This window comes from Elephantulus edwardii, unplaced genomic scaffold (genome assembly GCF_000299155.1).
Source record: "Elephantulus edwardii isolate Elephantulus edwardi_28Jun2011 unplaced genomic scaffold, EleEdw1.0 scaffold00151, whole genome shotgun sequence".
NCBI classification, from domain to species: Eukaryota; Metazoa; Chordata; class Mammalia; order Macroscelidea; family Macroscelididae; genus Elephantulus; species Elephantulus edwardii.
The window spans coordinates 1023069-1040465 of NW_006399901.1; the positions used below are offsets into that span (position 1 = coordinate 1023069).

Genomic DNA, 17397 nt, shown 5'->3' on the forward strand with positions numbered 1-17397 from the left:
TCTGTGCCCTAGTTTACTTGGGTGGAAAGTAGAAATGAGGTCTACAGGAGTCAAAACTGATCAAGTGTTTAAAAATAGTGAGAATTAAATGTGGTACAGTTCTTAGAGTAGCATGCATGGCCTTGGCACAATGCATTTATTAAATCAACACACTGTAAAGCAATCTCCTATCCCTGTGCTCACACCAGGTCACAGAGCAAATCAGACTGGAGAGTTACATCTACTGGTGTCTCTTCACTCCAACGAACAAGGAATAAAACCTCATCATACTGTTTGTGGTGCCTACCATGCAGAAGTCACCTTGTGTTAAGATGTTAAACAGATATGGCTGTGCCTTTTAGAGAATCAGAACATTTCAAGAGATAAACAAAGTATAATTTTTAAAAAATGGTTTAAAAAGAAAAGACTAATGCAGAATGATCTCTTAACACTAGTAATTCTTCAGAGCAGAAATATAACAAGACCTGGGGGCTGCACAGGGGGCCAACAGATAAGTCTTACTACATGAACTTCACAAGAAGAGTCTGAGGTTTATTGACAGTCTACAGGAAAATCAACGATGGTGACAGCCATATTCCACCAGCCCCGTGCCACCAATTCCATGGTCATCCCCGGGAAAACGTGAAGAAACAAATCTCATTCACTCAAGACTGACGCAACAGGATGTTATAAAGCACTGGGAGGGGTAGTGGTTTAGAAAGTCCTGCTACGCTTACCAAGGCGGAAGTAGTGACCAGAATGAATTCAGAGGACCAACCTAGGCTTTCACACAAAGAAAGAGGAAACAGATATGCAGGCAGGGCCTAAGGTCCCAAAGGGACCTTGCGGGTTAGGGGCAGAGTGGGGGACAGGAGAGGTAAACGGGAATGGCTAGACCGGTCAGCAGGGCTCTCTCTTATTTCTTCCTCCCGCCTCTCTCCTTAAGGGCCAGGTGGATAATGGCGCCATTAGCCATGTTGTAGTACGCCAGTGAATTGGAGTCCTTGATGAAGATGCCCTGCAAGACAGATGGCATGCCCTAAGTTCTCAACAACCCAATCTCAAATACAATGTAGGTCACCTCAGAACCCCAACATCCTGTTTACTCTCTGGACTGAAGAAAACACAGGGGCTAGAGGATCAAGGTCCCTGGTTCTTCTGAGAATAAGTTTTCCTTCCTTCCCATCAATCCACTCTCTTCACTTTTGTCCCTATTTGGCTCAGAGATCAGCTGCTCCAAGCAGCTTGCCCTAACTAACCTGTGAAGGTTTTAGGGCTTTTAGAAATCACCGAGTGATGTATACAGAGCAGGACTGAGACTAGAATGGAGACTAGTCAAAGTTCAAAGGCGGGGCTTACAGCACCCAAGTCTGATCTCAGACAGCAGGCTGAGCTGGATCCCCACCTCCAGGACCATTAAACAAGCCAGATGGTTTGAGTGCGCTCCAGGGATGTGCTCTAGAGTCAGGAACCTCTGAGAGCACTCCACTCCCAAGTCTTAGTTCTAAGTCACCACCTGTTACTGAGACAGGAATTTTCTAGATCCCATGTAAAGCTGTAACGGAGCCACATCGAAGCCTTGTCCTAACATGCTGCAGCCCGCTCAGAAAGCATCACCACTTCTAGGATGGATCCAGATGTTTCCCCATTGTGATTCTATGTGGGACTGAGCTTCTAGGAGGCCAGAGGTGCTGATACCCCAGAGGCAGGACCACAGACATGCTTGACTCACCTCATACTGCAGCTTCTGTTTCCCTGCAGGCATTCCTGTGGCTTCGTGAATCTTCACCTTGATGACAGAGACCTATGGGGCCAAAATGGTGTTTAGTGGCTTGTGAGGGCTGCCAGCGGGAGGGCACTCCCTGCGCCTTTAGTTCCCCTGCACCCGATCCTGGGTGGCAGCAGCAAACCATACCTGGTCTGTGAGTGGGAGGGTGAAGACCAGCACCTGGCCATTCAGCTTCCATTCCGTCTTATCCTGCATGTTGGGCACCTGGACTTTGATGGACACTGGACCCTGAAAAACAGGAGGTGACCTTTCTATGTGGGGAGCCTGAGCCTGAGGAATGTGTCCTACCATCCCTCAACCAAGGATCACTGGTGGTGTGGTATGGGATGCATTGAGCTGCTAAGTGGCTCCTCCAGTTACTTTGCAGGGGAAAGACGATGCAGTTTTTGCTGTTCATAGGAGGCCTACCGTTTTGGAAACCCAAAAACCCCATAGAAATGGACTATCGATTTGATGGCGGTAAGGTGGGTTTTCCCACCAAATCCCCGGTCGTGCAGTGGTTAAAGCACTGACATGCTGATGGAAAAGAGTGATTTGAACCCATCAGCCACTCTGCAGAAGAAAGGATATTGACAGTCTACTTCTGTAAAGACTTCTTGCCTAGGAAACCTATGGGGCAGCTGCCCTCTGTCCTAGAGGCAGTCATTCTGAGTCAGAACTGACTTGATGGCAGTGGAACTAGTTTGTTTTGGGGGACCAGTCATCTGTCTACCTGGTTCCTGACAGACAACTAAACCCATCTGTGACCCTGTACATGAAACCTCCCATTTCCAGATTCTGATTGTCTTGTTCTGCCTTCTGATGAACAAGGAGCTGAAGAGAAGAAGTTGCGTGATAACATTCTGCAAATCTCCAGAAGTGAAACATGGGGAAAGAGTCTAAGCTGTGATATCACAAGTCCTGGGCTGCACATTCAAATTTCCTCCAATCTAGTCTCTCTGGAGTTTCAACACCATTATCTAGACAGGGTTGACTGCAACTAGCGCACAGTAATACTGCTGGGAGCACAAAACACAAAAATATACTCAATACCTAACTCTGTCCTTGTACCCAGTACTTAAAAATAACCTATTACACGGGGCAGGGGGGAAATAGAAGGATTGGCCAAATCTATGGAGAAAGTAATGAGCTGGGACTGGTTTCGCCTTCTCACTAGAGCCAGCAGCTTCCCCTGGGACCAGCAGTACCATGGTTCTAGCACCGAACAGAATCTCACCACCAAAGGCAGACTTCCAAAGGCTGGACTTTGGGAGAAAGGTCACCATGTTTAGCTTCTGGGCCTTGGAGAATTGGTTCTATTTATAGAATTCTAGGCTAACTTCCCAAATATTTCTCAGACGTTAAAAACTGCACCTAGGAGGGAGCTCTGGTGGTCTAGTGACAAGAAGCTGCACTGCAATCTCAGAGGTATGTGGTTCGAATCCACCAGATGCTCTGCTGGAGAAAGAGGGTCAATCTCCTACTCAGATACAATTTAACAGTACACAAAAAAATAATAAAATAAAAAAAAAGAAAGAAAAGAATTACATGTAGGATTCCCTCCAGGGTTCCAGCTCCACCCCCCCCCCTTCTACTCGGAGTCCCGTTGCTTGTAAAGCCAAGTCTCCCTGATGGCCCCTACAATGCATATCAAAGCAAGTCTCCATCACCACCACAAGAACTGTGCGCTGACTCCACATCGACTCTGCTCAGAGGCTGCCTGGGGAGCAGGTAAAGCCGCTGCCTAGACTCAGCAGCACTCTGGGACCACACACCTTATTTCTGCGCAGAAACTCCTCCTCAGGCATGAGGCTGTCTTCCGTCTTCAGCTTCTTAGAGGTAGGCTCATCCTCCATGGGAGGTGGAGGGTGGACAGGGGGCATTGGGGCCGGAGCTGGGACAGGTGCCACAGGTGGAGCAGGCACAAAGGCTGGAAGAGCAGGAATTAGCGGTGGCGTGATGGTGGCAGAGGCGCCTAAGACCCAGGGTGGCGAGACACAAGGGAGGGCGTGTACATTCCCCAGTGTGAAGTGTGAACTGATACTGCTTGTCAAGTATGGCAGTTATCAGACTTCCTGGTAGGAGGGCCTGAGAGGCTGCCCACACTGGACAGCAGGTGACTGACCAGTCACGGCTTCTGCATCTGTCCAGGGCCTGAACCCTCTGACTCTCTCTAGGTGCAGACACCAGCTGTTACAAGGCACCCTCTAATCTGCCGCAACCCAATGGGGAATCTTTACACAGGGAAGCCAGACGTCTCCTCTAGGCCCGCACCCCAGCACACTCCCATCAGCTACTCCTCTCTCAGAGTTCTTGGTCTGTGAAGTCCCTGACTCAACAGCATGCAAAGTAATAGAAGAGACACTAACCTGTTGGTACAATCATGGGGGGTGGACGGGGCGCCATGATAGGAGGAGCCGAGGGAGGCATGGGCACCACGTTGATCCTGGGTGCGTGGATGATGGGTGGCATGGGGGCGATCACTGAGCCTGGGGGCAAGCGCACCACAGATGCCATTGGGGGCCTGGGCATGACAGGCACTGCGGATACCACTGTGGTGCGGACAGGAGGTGGCATCTGTCAGGGGAAAAGTATCCACAGGTCATAGGAAATCAAGGTTGGGCTCTTAGACACAGCCTGGCAACTAGCCACTTAAGAGTTTCCAAGCACGGGTGTAGGACCACTCCAAACCAGTCCTCTTGTGGGGGAGAAACTGCCGCCTCCCACTCGAGTGCCTGACAAAGTTGAGAGGCCAGGGCAACACTCCCCACTGGGGACTCCATGGGTCAATCGTCAGCTTAAGGCGGTCACTGAGAAGCACTAAAGCGTCTGACCTCGAATTAGCTTCCTGGAGATGGGCCAGCAGTTGCAAAAGTACCAGTTAAGTCCTGCGGCCCTTCTCTGCCTCCTGCCTGCTCTGCCACTTGCTTCCTCCCCACTCCTATGCAGATGGACGATCAGGCGAGGGGGTCCTACTTCTTAAAAGCTGCTTTCCTCCTCAACTTGACCCACTTAGCACTCAGGAACCACCAGGAGGCAGCTGCCCCTTACAGTCAACAGTTTCTAATCCCAAGAACAGTAGTATATGGGTGACTTCTGGCTTACCGCAGGCGGCCGGGGCACAGAGGTGATGGGTGGGGCTGAGCTGGGGATGTTGGTGGCTGAGGATGGAGGTGGTGGCTGCTGGGGAATTTCATTGGGCTTGCTGGGGCCAATCTTCTCTTTGGTGTCATCTTCTGGAACCAGGCCCTTGGCTTTGTGGATGGCTTCAATTTGCTCCTGGAGGGTGATGTTGGCCTGGGCAGCCTGCTGGGTTCGGGCCATGCTGCCTGAGTGGCCATCCCAAGTCACCTACCAGGGAAAGCAAACCACGGGCTGTCAGCGCTCCTGAAGCTGAGCCCAAGTGTGGGAACAGACAGTGAGGAAGGGGCACTAGGATTAACTTTTGTGGCACCTTTTCCTCTGGCTTCTGGATCTCCTCTTCACCAATTTTCTTACCAATGGCTGTTTCTTCCACACCAAAGATATCAGTACGCCGCTCAGCCAACTGTTTCAAGCTGCTCTCAATGTCCAGGCCTGCACACAGTCACAGAATAAAAGCAGGAGAGTAAAAAGAACAGAATTAGGTGCCCATTGTCTGACAAGGCACCAGCCTTCCCGAGAGCAGGGGTAGACTGGGTCCACGGGATGAGACTGGCTCTCAACAAATGGCTCCTGCCCCATGTGCCTGACGAAGGCTGTCAACAGACAAATCAGTGCTTGTCCCAGCTATCTGACTTCCTACAGGAAAATGGGCCAGAGAGACACCCAAGAGACCTTTCACACGAGGGGCAAGTAGCAGAATCGGGAGTACACAGTCAGCATCCTGCCTTCAAAGGCAATTTTTTTCCCCACAAGCTTCTCTTCATGTAACGGTAACTGGTCCAGCCTGTTGCATTTCAAATGTAGCTTAGAGAGACCTCAGAGCACTACAAGACACTGGTCCCCTCACGCTCACAGCCCCAGGAGTAGGTAGCCCTTCTGGAGAGCAGAATCGTTTTTCTAGGATGTCAATCAGCACAAAGAATCTAGACTTTGAAAGATTCCCAAAGTCCTTCTGGGAAAAACAAAAGAGCCAAATCTACCCTCCAAAGGATCTGTGGATTTCATATGGTTTTTTCCTAGGCTTGCTTAAGCAAGTACACTGTATTTCTGAGATTCTCACAGGCCAAGGGGAGTCAGAGAAAAGGGTATGGATCGGGTTGGGGAACTCTGAGAGCCTGCAGCCCAGCTCACCTGGCGCATACACCTCATCGTCGCTCTGCTTCTCTCGGATGGAGCGATCCCGCTGCTCTAGCCAGCGGGGGTCCAGCAACCCAATCCGCATGTGTTCCTGCATTTTGCTGGCAGGGATTTTCTCCCCAGTAATCGGGGACACGAGATACTCATCTGGAGCAGGGGCTGGAGGCAGCGGCTTGGAAGCTAAAAGGAAACAGACATTTGTGAGGACATGAAGTGACAGGGTTAAGAAGGTGGTGCTTCAAGTTGGAAATGGAGGTTGAAGATACACAACTGCTGAGTTCCAGCAGCAGATAGGAGAGGATGTATCTTCTAAAACTACAAACAGAGGAGCCTGCTGTTTTACTCCCGAACTCTGTTGGTACAGTCCAAGAATACATTCTAACTTAGAAAATCACAATTTGGTTCCAGCACATCCTGATACTATAGTGTAGGTTTCTTTCTTCTTTAATTTCCCTTTCCCTATTTTTTATTGTACATAAAGTAACTGGTGCATGTGCAAAAAAAAAAAAAAGGCGGGTGGTGCCTCATCTATTCAGGTGTGCGCTGTGTACCAGGGCGCCAGAGAAGCGTAAGCCCCATTCCTTGCTGTAAGGCCCTGAAGAGAGGCTAGGGATGCTTTTACAACAAGCTGTCTCGAGTCCTTCTCAGAAATGGGAGGCCTGAGGGATGCATGAGGGATGGAGAACTTCCCACGCAGTGTAATGACTAGAAAACGAGCCCTACCTTTGGGGTCATAATCCTTGCGAACAATAACTTGGTCTGGAGTTGGGGGAAGAGGTGGAGGCATGGGTGTCTCTGGGGGTGGGGGCACTTTTTGCCCTTCTTCTTCATCGTCTGAACCCTGGGAAAAAAGTGATGGCAAGACTCAGAAAGGGGACAAGAGGCCACTTTGGCAACCGAGCCGTGGCAGCTCTCAGAGTGGCCAGGAGCCTTGGCCCCCACCGGCCATGTGCTAAGCCTCCCAGAGCGGCTGAGCCCAGCCGGCAGCAGGCCAAGTTGTTTCCTGCCGGCATGAATGGGAGCGCTGAGGGCCATGGTGCCAACACTCCTCCCAGGCATTTCCAGCGGCTGGCACCAGGCGGTCCCAAGAGGCCAAGGGCACTTAACACACTAGGGAGGGGCCAGGGCTGAGTAGGCGCTCAGTGGGAGCTGCTCACACAGAGCAGTGCTGGGAGGGAGAGAAAAAGTCGATTCCCACAGACACAGGGGCCCTTTCTTCTCAGGCTGCAGAGTCCATCTCAGGGGAGGAGGGCAGCCTGGCCCTGGAGAGTCCAGGCTCATGCTGGCTGAGGGGGGTCTGGCTGGAGGGGAGCAAGGTGGCCAAAGGAACAAGACCTAGTAAATCTATGGTATCATGGATCATGGGCCTAAACAATGTGGTCAAAATGCTAGGAAAGCACACAGCAACACAGAAAGGGGGTCCTGTTTGAGGGCTGGTGTTGAAGTGGCAGGACAGGACCTTCTGGGTTAAAGAGGAGGCCATAAGACAGTAGTGCCAGGAGGGCAGCCAGACCCTGGGCTGTCAATGACTCTTTGTTACTGAAGCTGGGTAGTAGCTCTGTACTGCCTCGGCCTGGGTGGTCGGTGCATCCCTGCTGAGGGTCCACATGCCAACACCCAATATCCCTTTGGGGTCTGGGAAAAGTCAACCCCCAAACCCATCCAGGCACGAACCTCATCCATGTCCTGCACTTGAGTGTCCTGGTCAAGCTGGGATGGAGGCTCCTCTGTCTTCTCCTGTTTCTCATCCTCCTCATCGGACTCGACCTCCATCTCGACCTCCTCACTCTCCCCAAACTTCTCGTAGCGCTCCTGAATGAGGATCCGGGCCCCCAGCTCCTCAGGGGTGGTAGGAGGGGGAAAGTTCCCTGGCAAACGGTGAACCAGAGTCAGAGGGATCCCTCCTCAGATGCCCTTTACCAAAAGTCCCTCTCAGCTGTGAGCCAAGGATTACAGCTATGTTTCCCCAGAGGCCCACCCAGGGTAAATGCAGGATCTGCTGAACTGGATTTAATTCTGACTTGTCTGGGCCTTCAGGGAGTACAGATACGACATAAAGCCTGCTGAGAGTCTGCTGCCCTGGGAATGGTAAGTGGTGTAGGGACCCACATGACAGCTCAGAGCATGGCCTTCCTGCCTAGGATCCCTCTGCTCATGGACCTACCTTGCTCATTAGGCTGGAAGTCCACAGTTTCCACTACCACAAAATCATGCCAGTCAATCTGGGCATAGGCTACTCGCTCCTTCTCTTTCTCCTCCTCCTCCTTCTTCCTTTCACGCTCCTGGAACTTGGCCCACTCCACTCGGTAGCACACCTGCAAGTAGGATGACGAACAGCATGACACAGAGTTGGCTGGGCCGAGCTTCGCCCCAGTGAGCGGATCACCTGCAGGGCCGTCACGCAGGCCAGCACCACCTTCAGCACAGGAGGCTGCTCGGCCCGCAGGGGAACTTGCTGGAGCCAAATACAGCACTTGCACCTGAGTTTGGCCAGGGTCAGAGTTTGAAGAGGATGAAAACTCTAAATGCTACAGAAACCCTGCCTGGGCCCCAAAGGCCATTTATTCCAACCACAAAATGCCTGAGTTGGCAAGAGGCTCAATGCTGAGAATGTGGCAAAACAATCTATGAAGTCAGTGTGAGAGCACAGAAAAAAGCCAGCACAGAGAATATGCTTTCACTCTGAAAATATGAGGGGCATTACATGGAATCTATCACCCTAGAACCTGCACTGTTTAGACTAGGAAAGAATAGAAATTTTAAAGCTGAACAGCAAGACATAAAATAACATTTAAGTCTGAGAAGTACAGACTCCTTTGGTCTTTTATACCACACCACCTTTCTTCTCAGCACTGCCGAGTCCCCAGCCTAACAAGGTAGTAACAGTTAGTTTCCAAACACAGGAAAGGATCTAAATAGTTCAGAGTTTTTACCAATAGGAACTGGCTGCAAGGTATCTTATTCTGTTTACCTGGTCCAGAACTTCTCGGGGATTTTCAGCTTCTTTCTTGAGCTTTGTGAGTAAGCCTTTTGGTGGAATTAAGATCTGAAACATAGAAATGTTAACACAGCATGAAAGAGGCTGCCTGCCTGGACCTGAAGTGGTTATGTACTGAGTTGGAACTGACCCACAGCTGATCCTCCAGGAAGTTTTCTCTCTCAAGGAGACTGCCCATCTTTCCTTCTCAGAGCAGCTGGTGGATTAGAACTGCATACCATTGGATTGGTAGCACAATTTCTTACCACTAAGCCACCAGAGCTCCCTGAAGAACACAGGATTCTGAATCTCAACCCCAGCTCTGCTTGGCTGTGTGACTTTGCGCAAGTTATCTAGCCACTGTAACTTGATTTCCTTCTACAAAAACTAACACTGGTGCTTTAAGTTGATGTTAACTTAAAAAAAAAACTTAAAAGGTCATTCAAGCATTAGTAAGAAACGGATGCAAAATCACCAGATTATTCAGCACACCATAAGAAATGTGAGGGCTGCTTTAACCATGACTGGTGCGTTAGCCTTTCACATGTACTCACAGGCCATCTCGGGCTTTCACACATGGTCATGGGCATTCTTGGACTCCCTGATCTACAGTCTACAGTCCACAGCCCTACATCTCCCTGTATTTTCATCCAGTTTTCTTTCAATAACATTTAACACTATCTGACATATACTGACACTACCTGTTTCCACCCAATTAGACTAAAACCATGAAGATCTCTCCCTCTTTTGTTCACAAGTGCTATCTCCAGCATTGAGAAAGGAACTCTGTGAATTTACTGAGAAAATGAAGTCTGGGTTTGTTCTAACCAACCTGCTATTCTAAATGCCTACCGCATTAAATGTCATTAGTCAGTAGAAGGGGCCTCAACACCTGGCTCCATTAGTCCTCCACGTACCTCTACCTTAAAGTGGTTTCCTTTCCTGAGACAGACTTACAGCTATTCCTCCACCAAGTTTTCAAAGGCTGTAAATCTCACAGAAGGAGTCTGTTCATCTTTTCCCCTCAGAAAAGCTGGTGGCTCTGAGCCATCATTCATTCACCTTTGGGTTAGCAGTGTAACGCAGCGACTAAGACAGAGTTCCTTGAAGTTAAAGTAGCAAATGTCAATATTTAAATTGAGTTCTGGAAGCAGTTCACTGGGAAAAATTACCTGATACTTAAAATTAATACTGTGTACTCAGCAGTTAAGAAATTAAAGGACATACAAATGGGTAACTCTGCCACAAAGGCTCTCTTTAAAGTACCAAACTGCAAGGACATCACTTTAAGGACCAAGGTGCACACTATTGAAGCTATGGTATTTTTAAATCATCTCCTACGTAACAGAAAGCTGGACAATGAGTAAGGAAGAGCAAGGAAATTCAAGTCTTGAGTTGTGGTGCTAACAAGGAATATGGAATCTACTATGAACTGCCAAAAGAACAAGGAAGTACTTCTTGCAAGAAAGCAGAGAGATGCTACTCAAAAGCCAGGATAGTGCGACTCCTAGCTCACACACTTTCAATATGTCAGTAGAGCGGCCAATCAGCAATGTCCCTCAAAGAGGGAAATCACGCTTGGTAAAGTAGATGGCCAGCAGGAAATGAGGAAAACTCTCAACAAGATGGATTAACAGTCTGTGACAAGGCTCAGATATTAGGTGTGACTCAGGATCCAGCAGTGTTCCTGTCCTGTTGTACAGAGTTGTTATAAGTAGAGTCAAACTCAACAGGATCTAATGACAATTGTTAGCAATTCTTTGGCCTTAGGCTTTCAAACACTGTTATTTCAGCAACTTTATAATTACTTGGTTTCCAAAATACACTTATTTTCACAATTCTTTAGTTTCTATTTTATTATTATTGTGTGTGTCTGTACCGTCAAATCAGATCTGACTGGTACAGAAGGAGATTGCCCCTCCTTCTCCGACAGAGCATCTGGTGGATTCGCACCGCATATCTCTGGGATTGCAGTGCAGCTTCTTGCCACTAGGCCACCAGAGCTTCCCTATTTTTACAATTCTTTAGAGTGTGTACTTAAAGTAGGAGCTGGAATGCAATTTGGAAGTCCTCTGCAGCAGGCAGATTCTACAAAGGTTGGTTTGTCTGCTGCTTCTGTTGAGGATTAGGGTGGAATGTTGACTTGCTAATGGGTGTGAGATGATTTGATTCAGGGCCTCCTCCTATTTAAAAAATGCACTTGGGCCCTCAGGCCTGGTTTTAATTATTTTTGGTCAAAAATTTTTCTAAGTGGTATAGCACTGTCTTAAGTGGTATAGCACTAGTCTGTCCATTTGCTGTACAGAGGTAACTCATGGTTGCTGTGATGCTAAACACTGTGACACGGATATATCAAATGTGATTATGGTTATTCATGGCGACAGTGTTTGGTGGAGCCTCCTGATTAAAACAAGATTGGAAGAAGGAGTGGCATCACTTCCAAAATAGCTTGACTCTGGAAACTCTTATGAATGTGGAGAAATGATGAGAGTTATACAAATGTTCAGGTCTTTCGTTCATAGGGTCACCATGAGTTGTCTACAACTCAACGCCACTCGACAACAACAACAACAACATACTTAAAGTTAAGTCTGAAAAATCATTATGAATCCTTCCAGGAGACAGATCTCTTCAGCAGACATCAAGAACAGATGTGCAGACCACTGCACAGGAAAAGGGAAGGATAAAGAAAAACTGCACCAAGCAAATCTATACTGGTATTATGTGCCATTGAGTCACCTGCAATTCATAGTGACCAGACACACAACACACACTCTGAACCCTGTTCTATCCTAAGCCAGTCTCACTGTCTCAGACACACCTACCCCTATTTACCCCTGTGTCAATCCGTCCTGTCTTCCTCTCTTGTACTGTCCCTCCACCCTTCCAAACATGAGGTCCTCATGTACTAACTTCATGTATCCTTCACAGTAAATCAACAAGGTGACATTTTAAATATCCCAGGATTGACTTATCTACAGCTTGCTGACTGTAGCCGGATAATAAAGATCTTAGAATCTGGAATGAAAGTGCCTAAACTCAAATGGAGATTCCCTAGCTGAGTGGCCTTGGCCAACTTCACTGCGCTTCAGTGTTCTCTGGTAGCATAAATCCAGCAATGAAACCTCATGTTAGTTATCCAATGAGATGCTGGCTATTTATGCACTTGGTGAGTGTCTGTTGTATTTACCTATTACAGCAAAAGTGCTAATACGTGAATGACATTTCTGGTATTTTATCAGTTGGAAAACAAGGATTTGAGTGTCAAATGTGGGCTTAATTTCTCAGCGAAACCATTTATTAACTGAGAGACTAAGTGACTGTACCTGAGCATCAGTTTCTTTTACCAGAAAAAGATAACAAGAGAAAAATATTCATGGATCCTCGACGATTAAGGGTTTCCTTCTTCTCCAGCCTCACTGGGGGGTGAGAATTTCCATATGCTCAACGGCAGGCAGAACAACATGGTCTTGTCACATTGGGGCACTGACAGAATGGTAGATTAATCAAGCATCATGTTTCTCTTTTTTTCCCCCTCCTTGTTGTGTACCATCGAATTGGAACTGACTGGCACAGGAGGAGATTGCCCCCCTCCTTCTCCAGCGGAGCAGCATCTGGTGGAATTGAACCACGCACCTTTGGAATTACAGCGCAGCTTCTTGCCACTAGGCCACCAGAGCTCCCTCACATCACGTTTCTCTTAACAAGCTGCCTTTAAAAAAGGAGGAACTGAATGGAAAGGAAAACGCATATGAGTTTCTAACGCTTGCCCTGAGGTACCACAGGACAGTGCCCTTCTAACCTGAGTGGCTGGACACTGAAGTCAGGCACCTCCTGCCCTGGGTGTAGCACCCCTCACCACCCTCTAAACACCCTGACCGAGCACCTTGGTATACTGTTCCACCAGCTTTGTGAAGTAGTTGAAGAGGCTGTGCTGCGGGCGAAGAAAGTCAAACTGGTAGTTGCGCTGCTCTTTTTGCATTAGCTGTGTCAGAAACTGGCGTCCATTCCGCGCCACAAACTGAGCCGTCAGCTTCACCACATCCAGGTCGAAGGCGGAGATGGAGGGGGGATCTGCGATGAACTCAAACTCAGGAGGGGGCTCTTTGGGCACGATAGTCTCTTGGATCACCTGGGCTTGGACCTAAGCAACAGAGGGATGAGAAAAAGAGATACTGGGGTATTCCTGCGCTCCAGGAAGACAGGGGCAATGCTGACCTCTACGCTTCCCTCAAAAAATCCACATCGACAGCATTTGGCAAGAGTGCCAGCCAATGTGTCAGCCGGCTGTGAATTAAACTCTCTAAATGGCCATGACTGAGACTCAAGACCCTCTACTCTCCATTCCAGTCCTGAAAGCAAGGGGCTGGTTATGCAATCAAGAGCAATATGGTTTCTTAAGAACGACGTTATGCATGAAGAGGACCCTATGGTACAAAGGACTTTCATACTGCCTGACCTTCATGTGAACCATGTGTGGTAGACAGAATGGGTAATGTGAATCAATCTTTTTTATAGGTAAGGAAGCGGGGGTAGCTTGAGGCCCAAGGAGCAGGAAATGGCAATTTGAACTCCTGGAACCTGACTTTAATCACCCATCTTTCCTTCTCACTGCAAGATCAAGTGTTGTCTTTTCCCCTATGGTTCAAAAGTAGGGCAAGACGAAGGGACCAGTCCAGCTCCGGACTCAGTATGCCAGTTCTTTCTTCTGTCATTCTCACCAATAGTTCATTGAGCTCAGTCTCAGAGTTTCCAAGTCCCAGTGCAGGGAGTATGGTTTTAAGATGAGTCAGAGGGAGAGGCTCTGTTGGGGGAAGATCTAAGGGAAGGGAGGGGGCACACAGGGGACCACAGGCCACACTGTCTCCTTCAGCAATGGCAAACAGGTCCGTCACACAGTACTCTCAGCAATGGTCAAGGCAGAGAGTAGGGGCTGAAGAGTATGGACTTGGGGAAAATCAGATTCCCTGTCTGGCCTGCTCTTGAGCCACTGTGAAAAGGCAATGATGAGATGTGCTACTGAAGCACCGAGCTCAGGGCTTGACAAGCTCCGTAAAGGCTAGCTGTCATCTGTGCTGGGTGTCCCTTCCCTCCCTGGGTGGCTCTGAGGCCTGGGGAGCAGATTTCATGGCCCTTCTCCTCCCCGTGGCCCTGGGTTAGTCTGGGGAGGGAATACGCTCCGAACCTTCTGAGGCAGCTGCTGTTGGGTGGTTTGCTGCTGCTGCTGCATGACCTTGGGGATTGCGGCCGAGGGCTCCTGCGCCTTCCCCTCCTTGAACTCGCTGACCTTGTGGCGGTAGTATGCATGGTAAGGGTCATTAGGGTTCAGAAAGTTGAATTTGGGGTTGTTGATCTCATTTTGTCGTATCCTAGCTTCAAATTCAGGCCCATTTCTGGAAGGAGGAGGGAAAAAAAAAAGTTACAACTGCCCACTGCTCAACTGAGATTGCCTCTCGGCCAGAAGGCCTCCCTATGCCCCACGTTAGTGATCAGTGACATCTGCCTTATCTGGCCTGGACTAGGAGTCCCTGACTAGAGTCCACCAGATCTGTTATTCCTCTTCTGTAGTTTTGGCATTATCTGGACTAAAGCTTTCTAATAATTTCTTTCTTAATGGAATTGGTAAAAGTTATCTATATTTTGGCAATTGCTATTATAAAAAATTTCACAATTTTTTCCTTTTAAAAAAGGTTTACATTACACCGTAAATAATCAAATTAATTACACTGTATTGTCAGCAACTCTGACCTAGAGTCAGCTGATATTAAAGGTTAATTTGCTTATCAAAAAGGTACAAGTGCACTGCAATCCAGAAGGCACGCAGTTTGAATCCACCATATGCTCCGCTGGAGAAGAAGGGACAATCTCTCCCTATGCCAGTCGGATCCGAATCGATGGTATACAAAAAACCCCCCACAAACACAACAAAAAAACCCAAAAAGGTACAAACGCTAGAAAAGCAGTAAGAACATCCCAGCACCAACTGAGACTGGAAAAACATGGAAATTCACTTTCATTTAATGCTCTTTCTAAAAATCACCTAATTAGGACTGGGGAGACTCCCACATTGCTCTTTAAGGATCCAGATCTATGCTGCCACCATCAGAAAGACACCAGGAAAGCCTAAACACTGGTTCCTGGCATGCCTTCCTCAACATACTCCATGTCCACCGCAGCCACACGTCTTCAAAGCCTCAAGACAGTGAGAACTGCCAGGCTGAGCAGGCCCAACTCATGGCAAGGTCTTGGGGAGCCCTGATTTCCAAAGAGCTCCAATGATGTTGCTCAGAAAAAGGTATTAGTCTTACCAGTACAAGATATGAACAGGGGTCAAGTCTTGGGTTCACTGCTGACTCACCGTGTGACCCAAGGCAGGTTAGTGACCTCTTTGCCTCAATTTCCTTGTGTGTAAAATGTAGTTAATACCACTACTCAGTCTGCCTTCTCTATTATACCCTCAACTTCCTTGGATTTTTTTCCCCAATTGTGATTGCCTTCTCTACTCTCAATACTTAGAAGAACAAACTGCTGTCGTCATTTGGTGCCATCGAGTTGAATCTGACTCACAGTAACCCTATGAACAACAGTTCAGAAGCCTGTCCTGTGCCATCCTCATTATCTCTGACATACTTGAATCCACTGCTGCATTACTGTGTCAAGCCATCTCATTGAGGGTCTTCTCTTTCACTGACCCTCTGGAAGAACAAACTTGTTAAGTCTAAATGTGCCTTAGGTCTTTTTAAATAATATCTAAACCCACTGCCCTTGAGTTGATCTCAACTATTAACGACCCAGCAGTACAGAACTGTCCTGGTTTATAAGGTTATAAATTTTTATGGAAGCAGGGGAAGGGAGAGTGGATAAAATGTTCAATAGTGAGTGAATGAAAATCTAACTTTTCTGTAAACTTGCGTTAAAATCACAAAATAAAATTTAAAAAATTTTTTATGGAAGCAGACTTGAACTTAGGACCTTTCAGTTAGCAGCCACGTGCTTAAACACTGTCACTAGGACTCCTCTGCATTATACAGTGGCTTGCAAATATTAAGAGGCTGTCCCTTCTAAAAAGGCTAAAAGAGGTTATTTCTAAGTATTTATGGTGATTTAAGTATTGGAAGATGGCTGTGGGGCTCAGTTGCTTCTCTAGCCAGAGTCCAGTGCTTAGAGATGTCCCAAGTATACACCACTGCCAATTTCCAGCAGTCAGCCAGGTTACCCCACTTGCTTGAGGCTTTCACCCCTGGTGAGCCAACAAAGCAATCTGTGCCCCCATGGTGGTCAATCCCTCTGCAAACTCTGATCACACTCACTGGGGTGACTCAACACCGTAAGGTTCCAATTTAACACTGCAGTAGCCCCAAATGAAAACTCATGCTTGGGGAAGTGTTTATCCCCCCTCCCGGTTCCTTAAATAATGATACCCACATAAGGAGGAATGCCGTTAAATAGGCCACCATATCTAGGAGTCTCCTAGGATAAGCAAAGGGCTGTTAGTGAGGGGATTCCAGTTGCCTCCGCATCAGTGTCTCCTAAGTCACATCTGGCAACAATCTAAATGAAAGAAGGCAGGCACATTCATTCTAAGCCGGTCAAGATTCATTTTAGAACTACAGCATGAGTAGATAACAGCAGAAGAGTGGTTAAATTGGATTTTATCCACCTTACTTAAAAACTTAAAGACTTTCAAAAGGGTGATTTTCCAGTTTCTTGAAAGGGGGAGTGAGGTGGGTGGGAGAGGGAGAAAGAGAGATACCTTACCCCAGAGTGAGACACTGGTCTGGGACCCTTCATCTCACCTCTTTTAGGTACATATACACTGCGAAAACGCTTACAAAAGTGATACAAACAATAAATGTAGCCACAGACCTATGTGGGAAAGGACATGTCTTTATATGTAAGGAAACATGCGTAGACTCTTTAATTCGGTGGTAGCAGAGACTGGCAACAAAATTACTAAAAGCTATTTGGCAAATGTTTTAGAAAGCTTCAAAAATGCTTTTGGAGCCAGTAGTATGCTACCCTGAGTTTTCTCCTAAGGAAATGATCTAAGAGGGAAAAAATATGCTCAGAGATTTCCACCCCTCTAGTCTTGTTTTTGAAATTCAGGTGGTATAGACTCAAAGTCATATTTTGGTTGCCTTGGATTTGGTTTAATTTTCCTTAACTTCAGCTTGAATTTGCATATGAGTAGTTGGTGGTCTGTTCCACAATCAGCTCCTGGCCTTTTCACAGTTGATATTGAGCTTCTCCAGTGGTTCTTTCCACAGATGTAATCCATCTGATTCCTATGCGTACCATCAGGTGAAATCCAGGTATATAACCTGCGTTTATGTCTCTTAAAAATGTATTTGCTATGAATAAGTCATTGATTGTGCAAAATTCGATCATTCTC

At 47.6% G+C, this 17397-nt stretch overlaps 1 protein-coding gene across 1 annotated transcript; it reads right to left on the reverse strand.

Moving 5' to 3' along the window:
• Positions 1-776: 776 nt before the first annotated feature.
• On the reverse strand, positions 777-15170 carry SF3A1 (splicing factor 3a, subunit 1, 120kDa). The gene is made up of 15 exons (XM_006894878.1): positions 15166-15170; positions 14191-14398; positions 12892-13149; positions 9000-9074; positions 8193-8343; positions 7703-7896; positions 6752-6869; positions 6023-6208; positions 5202-5323; positions 4853-5098; positions 4117-4324; positions 3523-3677; positions 1895-1996; positions 1712-1783; positions 777-997 (listed from the first exon to the last, which is right to left on the reverse strand). The coding sequence occupies exons 1-15, from the start codon at positions 15168-15170 to the stop codon at positions 896-898; spliced, it is 2202 nt and encodes a 733-aa protein (XP_006894940.1). The 3' UTR covers positions 777-895.
• Positions 15171-17397: the final 2227 nt, after the last annotated feature.

Coding starts and splice junctions, on each gene's coding strand:
- SF3A1 (XM_006894878.1), bottom strand. Junction 6,209..6,751: donor CAAGGATTATGACCCCAAAG/GTAGGGCTCGTT, acceptor GTTTCCTTTTAG/CTTCCAAGCCGCTGCCTCCA. Junction 3,678..4,116: donor CCCCATGATTGTACCAACAG/GTTAGTGTCTCT, acceptor CTGCTCTTCCAG/CCTTTGTGCCTGCTCCACCT.